Consider the following 12,052-nt stretch of genomic DNA (forward strand, 5'->3'; position numbering starts at 1 on the left):
TGTTTTTTAAATTTAAGATCATCAGATTATCATCTTATATATATATATGCAAATATTAGTATTATGAGCGAACTCTCAGTTCCCAATTATAGAGGCTTTAAATATCTAGAGCCATTATCAGATATAGTTAATTTACCTATAGATCAAGTAATTAAAAAAGAATATATTTTTGTTAATGTACTATTAGCTAAATTTTGTTGTCACTCAATTATTGGGATTAATTCTTGCTTATATATTACGTAAGAAACTAAATCCTTTAAAAACATCATATAATGTTCGGATGGCTTATTGTCTCATAATCGGATTTGTATTTTTATACTACTGTTTTGGGAAGTAGGATTATATTATCATATTTTAATAAAAAAAATCTATAGTGATTGCCTCCATGTTGTTATACTATGTTCAATCTCATATATTTTTATTTATCTATCCCCAAAGGTAGAACGTTTCCATATGTAAGAAATTAACATTATTAATTTAATATTATTTTATATATATTAGATTTCTATCTATTTTTGTCTTCATTTATTTGTCATTTATACATTTTTCAAGGATGACAGAAAAATATCATACATATACTTTAGATATTACTGGGTTATACATATAAATGCTATATATATTATATAAAACTTAAATTTAGTCCACTAATGGTTATGACACAAAAATTAACAAATTTAGCATTTAGTTTACATGATGGAACATGCAAACTAAAATATCAGCAAACACCACTAATTAAAAAACGAGCAATAAAGTTATAAATTTAGCTTAAATTTATCATTTTTATAAATTTTTAGTCGAATACCAAATATTCTTGAATATTTAAGTTACTGCTTTCACTTTCAAACACTTCTAACTGGACCATTATGTTTTTATAATGACTACATAGAGTTTATAAATGGGAAAAATTTTACCAAACATATTAAAAGTTTATAGACAATTTAATTTGATTAATAAAAAAGTTTGAATGTTATTAAGATTTAATAAATGTTATAATTTAATAGTACATTTCTGAATATTTTTATAAAATTTCTACTTACTAATAAAGCAGATGAAGTTACTTCAACCACATCAGAGCTCATTAGAAAATCTCAAAATGGTTCTTTAAAGAGTGATCAAAACAATGATAATAATGACCAAGTTAAGATTATATATTATAAAAAAAATTAAAATATTTTTATTAATAGTTGGATGACAAATGTACTAAAAATCGTTATGCACATAGTGATAATGCAAATATATCAAAATGCAATAACAACTACACTATTGAATCTATATACCAAATCTCAGCTTTAGTTAGTTTATAAACAACTTTCTTCCTCTAATAATATTCATTCATTTTACTTTAAAATTAATCAATAATAATGTAAATTTCAAAAATTTTAAATCTAAAACACATTCCTTGCCCATTTAAGGTTATTTGATTTAGAGATATCCTAAAATATTTTTAAAATATGATTATAAAATTAACTAAATATTACTAATAACAACATAACTAGTTCTGATTTTAGCATTGAACAAAAATTTCTTCTTAAATTGGTTAAAATCTAAAATAATGAATATATTTATTTATAAGAAACCATGCCTCACGAAATTTATGACTGCATTGGCATTGGCTTATACCTTAGTTATAGTCAGACCACTGTTTCCCATAGAATTGAACCATAGTGAGTCACACAATCTTATATATAGCTATAGTGGACATTTTTTTTAAAAAAAAATGCTTGATTATTTCTATTTTTATTTTTAGAATATTTTTTTATTGGCTAAACATTTCTAAATTGGCCAGTTTGATATATCAAAAGGACAGGATACAATAATAATATTAAATTTTAGAAAAAAAAGGCAAGTGGGTATCAACTGAAAAATTTGTTATAAGCTAATACAGACTTAATAACTATCTACTTACAAAAAATTTAGTAATCATTTTTTTAATTAGGAATAAATAATTTCTATTTTCTATTCTTTTCCCAATAGACATTTTCTTTAAAATGTTAGTATCTAAAACTGGATTGGCAGATATCGATATAATATATCGCCAAATATATCAGATTGGCCTATAATAATTTATATCGGTAACACCTCTAATTGTAGCAAATAAGGATGTTGTTTTTGATTTTTTTTAAAAATTTTAATAAGACAATAATATTTTTGCAAAATTGATAAATTTATATTTTGATTAAAGAAAAAAGAAAATGGCTTATTTTATAACATGATATTTGGCGGCTAAATTTATATTCCTTTGATTTTTAAATAATTTGCTCAAAATTTTGAGCTATGATCATAAAATTGAATATTTTTTTTTAGATCAAAAAAATATTGCGATTTTATTATGAAAGATTTTTTGCAAAAAAAATGTGGAATTCTAAGGTAAAATAAAAAACTATCGGAAGTTTTTAAATTTTAATCAAATCTTATGTTAAAATTTTGAAACCTATTAAATTTTCTACAATTATAGCTCTTTTTTTTCGTTAAAATTACGAAAGTTTCTGAATTTAATTTTTGATATTTAGGCCACAGCGTAAAAATATCTTCTGAGATTTAAAAATCCTTGAAGATTTTTTTTTTTATTTTGAAGAGCAATTTCAAATCCTGAATAAAAATTAAATAACATTTGTTTATAACTTTCAACAATATTAATTATTCTTCTGATCATTTTTTAAATTTTAATTAGTAAACATTTTTAATACATAAAATCATCGATCATTGATATTTCAAAAATATATGCCAAAAATTATGTATTGTTATATTAGGCTAATTCTAAAATATCAATAAATTCGATTCACAAACTTTTATCGAAAAAGAAGAAATAAGCATTGTTTTTTTTAATATATAAATAAAAACATGTCCAAAATATAATTCTTGAATATATGCCAAAAATGAATAATTGACATAAATGTCCTGGACAAAAAGACCTGAACAAAAGTACTCCGGATTAAAATGCCCATGGACTGAAAGACACCGGATAAAATCCCCCAATTTTTGAAGAAAATTTAAATGAAAGAGATAATTTTTTTAAATTATCTATATTTTTATAGCATTTAAAAATTTTCAAAAATTAAGGTATTTTTGCCCAACGTTTTTTTGTTCTTGGGTATTTTTATTCAGTGCCTTTTCGTTCAGGACATTTACATTCGCCAAAAATTATGTATTGTTATATATTTTTATAAATATTTTATTTTTCCTGACATAAAATCCGAGATTACAGTTTCATCCACAATTATTCTTTGTTCGACCGAACCGTTTACTTATGGATATCGAACGCTATGCAAAGGATCAAATACTATTTTGCATGGACTTGCGGTTATACATATTCTTAAATTTTTTTTTTTTAAAAAAAAGATCAAATATTTTGCTCTCCGTTTTTTATATTTTGCTTACGCATATGTAAAAAGTTTTTTTTGTCTTAAAGAATATTATTTTAGCGCTCTGGGATTTTCCCTTTTCCCCCTATCGACGCCATTGTTATCGACTTTAATAAAAGTTCGTATGGCGTGTAACATTAAAAAGCTTAAGATAAATTTCTTACGCTATATTGCCAGTCTTCCCTTAAATTTAAATGTATATAGTCAATTGACCTTGTTTTTTTTTTAAAAAAAAATAAAATAATAAAGGATAGTAAAAATTAAATATTAAGAAAATGTAGATAAAACGTGATGTTAATTAATTGACTTTTTAACGATAATGATATGAGATTTTTTTATTTATTAAGCTCAAATTTTAGAATCTCGCCATTACTTTCATAGCTTATTTTTTTTTAACAAATTTAACATATGTTTTTTTTAAAATGTCGTATCCTGTATCCAATTTTCTTGTTCAAAAAATAGATTATTTTCATCAACTCTCTCTATATATAAATTAATTACAGCTGATCTAGTTAGCAATGTATCTGGCTTGGGTTTCAACGGGTTCGTTGAATCGTCAGAATCAAATACCAACGACGAGGCGATCACTACCAATGTCAGAGGAAAGAATAAGGATCCAGATAATGTCCCTACCTCATCAAGTAACATAAACCTTAATCTCCAAAGCTGTTTTATCCTGCATTCACAGTTTGTGTGGATTTGCTAGGTATACAATATACCACCCCGCGAATTCGCGCATATTTTATATACTTTGCCGTGAATTCGTGCTAAATGTAAATGTAGGATTTTTAATTTAAAAAAAACCTTTTTAAAAGTGATAACATATATAGACGCAGCTTATCCATACAATTTCCTTAAAAGTTTAAATAAATAAAAAATAGAATAGATTTGGATCTACCCTAAAATAATTTTATATACTTAGTTTAAGTTTTCATCGTGATATTTTAAACGTAAAATTTTAAATTTATTATTTTTAAAAAATGATTTCGTTTTCTAAAATTTTAACTGGTAGATTACTGATCATAAATTTGGAACTGCCAAGTTCTGAATCCTAAATTTGGGACTCTTCCATGTAGTCTTCCAGGTTGTGTTGTTAAATGGCCCGATTTAGGTTTTTAAAAATCGCCCGATTAAGGTTTTAGACAAAATAATATTATGTAAACCCAACAAACCATTCTGCCATCTATGAGAAAAATCTCCCCGAATACATAATGTTACTTTGGCTTAAATCTTAATCTCACCAAATCGACCCAAACTAGAGGTGCTTTGGTTCCGATTCCAAATTGTTATAGTGATCAAAAAAATTAAACCTCTAAAATGAATCGCGCAAAATTTTAAACGTCCAGGTTTCAAACTCTGATTTTAATGTTCGAATTTTGTCCATTTTTGGCACATGTATTTTTTAAAAAGTTATTTTTTATATTTTTCCACATTTAATAATCCTTCTCTTTTTTAAAGAAAGAGCTTTTGGGGAATATTATAGAATAATCTAATGAGATATTATTAGCCCGTGCTATTGTCAGATCGCCCTAATTGGTTGTTATAATACCATGGTTGTTAATAGAAGTGAACTAGTTTGCACATTAAGTTTTATAAATATAAATATATATATATATATATAAAGGGGAAACCGGGGATAGTGTTATCTCGGGGCAAATAATTTCTTCTCAAATAATTTAAAAACTTATAAACTTTGAGAATTTGAAATTTTTAATCAAAGTATGTATTTTAATAAGGTGCTTAAATAGGTCTAAAAATGTTTCGCACAGAATTGCTCTTGAGAAATTTTAAATGCAAATTTAAATTTTAACACGTCAAAAGTAACCATATAATTTATTTATCAATTCTAAATGATAAAATAAACTCAATTTCATCATATATAAATAATTTGATATTTCTAGCAATTTAATATCTTCAATTTAAATTTTAATTAATTGTGAAGACCTGGGACAGGTTTTGGCGGGGTAAGTATCAGATTAGCCACTTTAAGCAAGGATTGTTCTGAATTCAGCTCAATTTAGAAGAATATTAGTAGCCACTAGTTTGTCTAGGGCTACGAATGATAATATGAAGATGATTGACTTATTTTTTGTAAATTATGATTGTTTTAAGAATTTAAAAATTTATTCTCTCTCATTTATTTAGTTAGAAATAACATTTTTATATATAAAAAATCTAAAAATAAAGAAGCTGACACGCTACGTGAAAAATAATAGGTGCCCTGGATGTTTTTCATAAATCTTAAATTTTCATTTTCATTTTTTTAAATTTTATATTAATAAAAATGATTTTTTTTCTATATATTAATTTCTACCGTATACAGATATATTTATAAAGAATAAGACTACGCTTAAAAATTTTGGGAAATTTGCTTTATTTATTTTTTTATAGCACTTAAATTTTTTATGGACAATATAACCCCGTCTCCTCCTATAAATGATCCTATATTCACAAGTGTATATATAATTATTTATTTATGAAAGACAATACTTAACGACAAATAAAGCATTTTGGAAAGATTATTCTGTGTTTTGTACAATTAATTTTCCAGGAACAATAAAATCATTTAAGAATCGCTATAGAAGTTTAATAACGATCGCTTATTATTAGGAATTATCGTTAATGACAGATACACGCTTATAAATTACTGAAACTATATCAGGGTTTTAGAAAATTTAAAGTATAATTTTAGAACCTATGAAAAAAACAGGCGTCAAATTTAGTTAAGATAACAATAATATTGGGAATTATCGTTAATGACCGATAAACGCTTATAAATTAATGAAACTATATCAGGGTTCTGGAAAATTTAAAGAATAATTTTGGAACCCAAATTTAGTTAAGATAACAATACGAGTCTTGCCTTTTTGGTCCCGAGCAGTAGCTTAAGTCATATGGGACATAGCCAACATTTTGGTCAATCTACTTCTATGGAAGTCAAATTTAGTTAAAAATGAAAACAATACGAGTCTTACCTTTTAGACCCGAAAAGTAACTTTTTAATCTTTACTACAGCAAAATAAATTGGTAGAACAAGTGATATTAGGCACAGTTAACATTTTTATCAATCTACAGCTACGAGGAGCAAAGAAATTTTTGGGCCCCCTAAACACGAAATGAAAACATCCAAGGGACTATTAGCAATTGTAGCCGAAAAAAATATGCCAAAGATCTTGAAAATATTATATATGAGTAAAAGTATCTTATTATTGCCTAAAAGAATTATGAACAGCTTCTTATGAAGCCTCGTTCTATATATTAATAAAAAAAATTTAATGTTATAGCATATGAAAAAAAAAGTTACCCACACGTTTAATTAATTTATTTTAAAACTATCGTATTATATTATGTTTATTTTGAATGTATTTCCCTTCCCCCTCCACACTGAATATGTCTAGCTATTGGGAATCTCCATTAATGGAGAATTGGATCTGGGTTTCACGTTACTGAATAAAACAATGATAGAAATAACTTTTCATTCGAAATTTTAATTTTATGACAATCCGCCTGACCAGAAAGCTCCCCTCCATGTGGGTTATCATGCTATCCTAAAAATCATAACGGGTTATCAAAATTTTGGCAGCTCACCGCTGCATATTATGTTTTGGCTTAGTCTAAGCTTCTATGCAATTTTTTTAATGATCCTACTCACTAAACTTCAACCTTATCTACTCATTTTTTTAAAAAAAAGCTATTGGAATCCGGGGCACACCGCGCTGGGATCTGATATCAAACATAGATATAATTGGATTTGAAACCTCCATTTCTCTCCATTCGGCCCTCAATAACTGGAATTTATCGACGATGGCTTGGCTGAGACATTTAGTTTACGAAAGAGTTTCATATCAGAGAACACTTTGTGTTTACCTAGTTTCGGCCATGTGGCACGGGTTCTGGCCCGGTTATTACATTACTTTTGTATCTGGGGCGATTTTCACCGAAGCCGCAAAGATGGTATTTTTTGTGTAATTTTTTTTTTGATGATTTTGATGGGAATGAAGAGATATAGAATAGAATAGTTAACATAATTTTAAAATCACCGAATTTTATGAATCGTTTAAATGTAGCTCCATTATCATTATGAGCGAATTTCATATAGGGACATGATTAAGTTCGATATTCACATACTTAATTTTCTTTATTGGAAGCTATTGTTTAAAATTTTTTAATATATATGTTTATATATAGAATCGACGTAAATATCGCAAATATTTCGTAAGCAACAAATATATTAAATGGTTTTACGATGTCCTTACATTTTTCTTGACACGAATCGCCATAGCTTATCTCAGTATACCCTTTGTTCTTCTCAAACATGGCCCGAGCCTTATTGTATACAGGTAAATAACATTTTTTTTTTCACAGTATTATTTTTTTAGAGACATAATATCCTCTTTCTGTCTAATTAATATTAACACGTTTTTAATATAAAATATAGTCATTATGATAATATAATTTTTACAGTTAATTTATTTTCGACATAAATATGTTGTTATCCTTCTATATGTTCACAATTCACTTCTCTTACTACAATTATCCCGCATACCTAGTTAGAGCGCCTATTAGTGGCGAAGTATATAAAAATATACAAAAATACAGTATATTTTGTAAACTTCGACACGAATTCATGCTAAATGTGAATGCTCATTCAAACTATGAATTAGGATTATACACTCGTTTTATATCATATTCGTAGTTTTAAAAATAAAACATATTTATTATCACCGATATCTAAACAAATTTAAATATGTGTAAATATGAACAAAAAATATTTTCCATAAATCTTTCATTTCTTCGTTTTCTTTGGGCTCTATTTCTTTAAAAAAAAGGATTTCATTTCTATATTATTTGGATAGATGGATCTGGAATCCATTCCTATCGAAGGTCAATTAATATATATATAAATATTAGTTATTTAATCTAAAATCGACGATCAAAATCCATAAGATGAAAGTTTTTTGATATATCTACACAGTTAAGGATATTTTTAAAAAATTTTCATTAGAAATATCTTTATTGATTTATTATTTGAAGCCCATTCTATTCATTTAATTTAAATTTTTGTCAACATGTTCCTATTGATATGAATTTTTAAAAAATATCAGTCAATCAATAAAAAAAAATTAAATAGATTTATATCCTAACAACTCACTTATTTGAAATTTCTATTTAAAAATTTAAAAGATTTTGTTAAAATTGCATTATTTTTTGCCTACACTGTTTATTAAATCTGTGAAATCCTAACATCGAAAAAATTCGCTAAGCTTAGATGCGAGAATATATTTTTCTAGATTGAGCTATCCTTTAAACTAGATTATAGTTTTTCGTTTAAAAATTCGGTTTAGCCTTTTTAGAATTGGCTCAAAACGGGTTAAAAATGGAGCTATTATTTCCACTACTTGTTGGTGGTTAACCTCATTCTTTACTTTAAATAAAGCAGAAGTAAAAATAATGAAAATAAAATTTTTAAAAAGATTTTTAACTATCTAATTTTAAATTTTATAACATTGATAAAGAGAATATGGATTCAAATTTAACACATTTGAAAAAAGATTTAAATTTTTTGGAGGGGACTCAGCTCCTCCTCAAAATTTGGAAGGGGGCTAAAAATAAAAATTAGCGGGGGTCTTAGGCCCCCCGGTACCTCGCAATACTTCTAGTTGTATCAACTTATATAATAACTTTAAATTTGACAAAGGCTTTTTTGGCCCCGGTTCAGCCCACGAGTCCTAATTCTGAAAGAGATCACGGGTTTTTAATGCAAAGAAAGACCGGATACTTTTTTATATGCACTTTATTTAAGAATCAGAATGAGCATCGATATAAAATTAAGAGTGGATAATGAAAGTAAAAAAATTTTTTATACAATTTTATATCACTCTAGAGGACCGATTGCTTAAGGAATTGGATCGACAAATTTCGAGGGAAATCTGCTCACGAAAGTAGAATCCTTCGTTAGGGTTGCCTGTAATCTCTCTCCTTTTTTTGCAGGCGCCTCATTTTCGAAAAGGTTAGTGAATATTGGTATAAAGTCTGTATTCCTGAGGCTAGCATATTCTTTTTTTTAAATGATTTCCTTTACGATGACAGAAGATAAGAGTGCCTTGGCTGTAATGCTTGTACCCACCATTTACATAGATTGTTGCCAATCTCATTGAATCAAATGCCTACCATCCCGTGCACTGCAAGTTCTCTCGCGGACCTCATTAATTAACACTATCCTAGCTACCCTCAAAATAATTAGAATCCCATTCGCTCTTAATGAGTTTTTTAAATGATAACGCTCACGCCCGGATGGTATATCCCTTATTTCCTGGTCGAACGGTTTCCCACTGACCAGGGAATACACCACATCGATTTTGCCGCAAATACGAACTTCTCATCTTCTGCCATCGAAAAGACAGAAGTCTTTAAAAAAAATATGCTGGCCTAACGAACAGTCTTTATACCAATGGTCACGAGCACGTTTGGAAAGGAAGCTCTTAATTTTGTCAAAGTTATTGGTAAAAATATAACACTTATTACAGGTGACCTCAAAGAAAGATTCTATTTTAAAATTGAAAACCTTTTTTAGATAAAATTAAATAAATCAAATTTTTTTTAAAAGTTTTACGATTTATAACCCTAATTTACTCATCATATTTACGCAATTTCAGATAAAAATAATATATTTTTTATTTTGATAATAACAGCTCCATGTATTACTGGCCTCACGTATTAGCTATCATAAGCGTGCTAACCTTCTATATAAAACCTCCGAAAGGAAAAGATTGACGAAGAAATTTCGATACATAAATTTGGTTGTTACTAATAACAATTAATTAGCATCTTTGGCGGATGGAAAATTGGACAAAATAATTTTCGCGTATTATTTAAAATTGGGAGAAAAAAAAATATATTATTGGGTAGCTATTTCTTTTTTTCATATTGTTTTCTTTTAAAAAAATCGACGTCATTTTCCTATAAAATTTGTTACCGCCATAAATGCTTTTGTAGTCGTTTGTTATTTATATGCCTAATGGGCTTATGAATTTTTTTAAAAAAAATTTTTTATTTATTTTTTGTAAAAATGTATTGCTGAAGATTTATTTAGACTTTATTATTATTACACGTTGACAAATACGATGGGAAAAAAAATACAATTTATATATATATAAAACAATTACGCACTAAATTATAAAATATTTTGTGAAAAAAATGATTGCTAAACATTGCAAAGTTTTTGATAAATTATTTATAACATAAGGAATGTTTTTTTTTAAAAAAAATATTAATATTTTTAATTTATAAAAATTTCAAATAAAAATAGCGAAATTCTTAAAACTATTTTTTGTTAATACTATAATAAAAAATACTATTTTTTAAAATTTTGAAAAAGAATATTTCGTTATTTGAATACTATTACAATTTTATAAAATAAATGAGGTTTTTTTTAAAAAAATGCACTAAATAAACATGAATTCCATCAAGGGAAATTGTATATATAAGAAATGCATGGGTAAATTTTAATTCAAAAATAAATAAAAAGCATTCCAAATTTCGAAAAGCTTATAAAATATACATATTACACAATTATATAAGGCCACGCCATCGAGTAATGCACGAAATACTTTCCAGCAGTGCTTTATATTGAAAACTTTTATATTTAGGGGTTTTAGAACGCATAAAATCATCCTTATTCTTGATTAGGTTATCATAAATGGGAAAGACGAATAAAATATCAACCATTCAATGATACAATTATAAAAATATATATTTGCTTACAATAAATATCGTTAAATTAATAAAGGCAGATCTCAGGGAGGGCAGTGTGAACATGAAAATAAATATAAATTTTTTAAAAAAAAAATAAAATAGTTGCATTTAATTTAAAATTTTAAGATACTGTTTATTCTATATTGCCTTGTTTAAATGTCGGCTAAGAAAATAAGCATTGTAAATCGGGTTCCAATTCCTATAACGAAATATAATTAGGTAATAAAAAGTATTCGAATTTTTATGTGTAAAAAAAAATTAATTAAAAATTTAAACCTTCAAAAATTGGCACTCCATCTTAAGCAAGCATGTTCGTATGACTATAAGATCTAGTTCTTTTTCACTTTTTTCAAAGCTAACATTTTTTCCATCTTCCGTGCCTTCAGTGTGTAATTTATTAGAGGTATTTTTAAGCTGATCCAAATAGTTATCAATAAATGTCTTTGCGATATTGCTTATTTTGCAAATCGTTTTTTCCAGTTTATCTATATTAAATCCCGTCGATATTTCCACCATTTTGAACAACAAAGCATCTAGCAATCCTAAAAATTGAATTTCGAGGTCACCTAACGTCTTTTGGTCCACTTCATTGAGTATGGATTGGTTGATAATTCGATAGAAGTTTAAGGGAAAAGAAGGCGGCTTATTCTTGCTATACCTGATAAATTGGGATGATCCTAGTGTAAATACATAATTTAAAACACGCGGTAATTAAAAATGCGTTAGTTATTTTTTTCAGATCAAAAATACCTCTAGGAGATGAAGGAGATACGATGGGCGAATCGTTATTCTATTTAAGAGTTAGATAAATTATATTATGAGTTGCGAACATAAATTTTATTGATTATACCCTTTCGACATTAATATCAATTGTTTCGAAATCTTTGGGGGTTAAGGTAGTTAGCGTGGGATCAATTTCTTTATAATTTAAAAAA

The 12,052-nt window shown here is 26.6% G+C and overlaps 2 protein-coding genes across 4 annotated transcripts in view; one reads left to right on the top strand and one right to left on the bottom strand.

Moving 5' to 3' along the window:
• On the top strand, window positions 1–10,900 carry LOC135925048 (lysophospholipid acyltransferase 2-like). Of its 3 annotated transcripts, none has more exons than XM_065460198.1 (14): window positions 1–147; window positions 188–333; window positions 375–455; window positions 502–594; window positions 641–751; window positions 795–925; window positions 1,046–1,137; window positions 1,185–1,292; window positions 1,574–1,664; window positions 3,199–3,300; window positions 3,866–4,003; window positions 7,054–7,316; window positions 7,551–7,702; window positions 10,055–10,900. In XM_065460198.1, exons 1-14 carry the CDS (start codon window positions 64–66, stop codon window positions 10,134–10,136), a joined length of 1,674 nt encoding a protein of 557 aa, XP_065316270.1. In that variant the 5' UTR covers window positions 1–63; the 3' UTR covers window positions 10,137–10,900. The 3 variants fall into 3 exon arrangements, with proteins under 3 accessions (XP_065316270.1, XP_065316271.1, XP_065316272.1); XM_065460199.1 differs by having other exon boundaries at window positions 1,049–1,137; XM_065460200.1 differs by having other exon boundaries at window positions 2–147; window positions 553–594.
• LOC135924425 (ATPase family AAA domain-containing protein 2-like) overlaps window positions 10,614–12,052 on the bottom strand; it is a 22,940-nt gene continuing 21,501 nt past the window's right edge. The window contains exons 28-31 of the mRNA XM_065459482.1: window positions 11,968–12,035; window positions 11,868–11,907; window positions 11,394–11,794; window positions 10,614–11,316 (exon numbers count right to left, since the gene is read on the bottom strand). Coding sequence (XP_065315554.1) covers window positions 11,281–11,316; window positions 11,394–11,794; window positions 11,868–11,907; window positions 11,968–12,035 — 545 coding nt within the window. The 3' untranslated portion in view covers window positions 10,614–11,280. The remainder of the gene's footprint in view (window positions 11,317–11,393; window positions 11,795–11,867; window positions 11,908–11,967; window positions 12,036–12,052) is intronic.

The sequence above is a fragment of the Gordionus sp. m RMFG-2023 genome, chromosome 2 (genome assembly GCF_954871325.1).
Source record: "Gordionus sp. m RMFG-2023 chromosome 2, tfGorSpeb1-WG-v2, whole genome shotgun sequence".
Taxonomy (NCBI): Eukaryota; Metazoa; Nematomorpha; class Gordioida; order Chordodea; family Parachordodidae; genus Gordionus; species Gordionus sp. m RMFG-2023.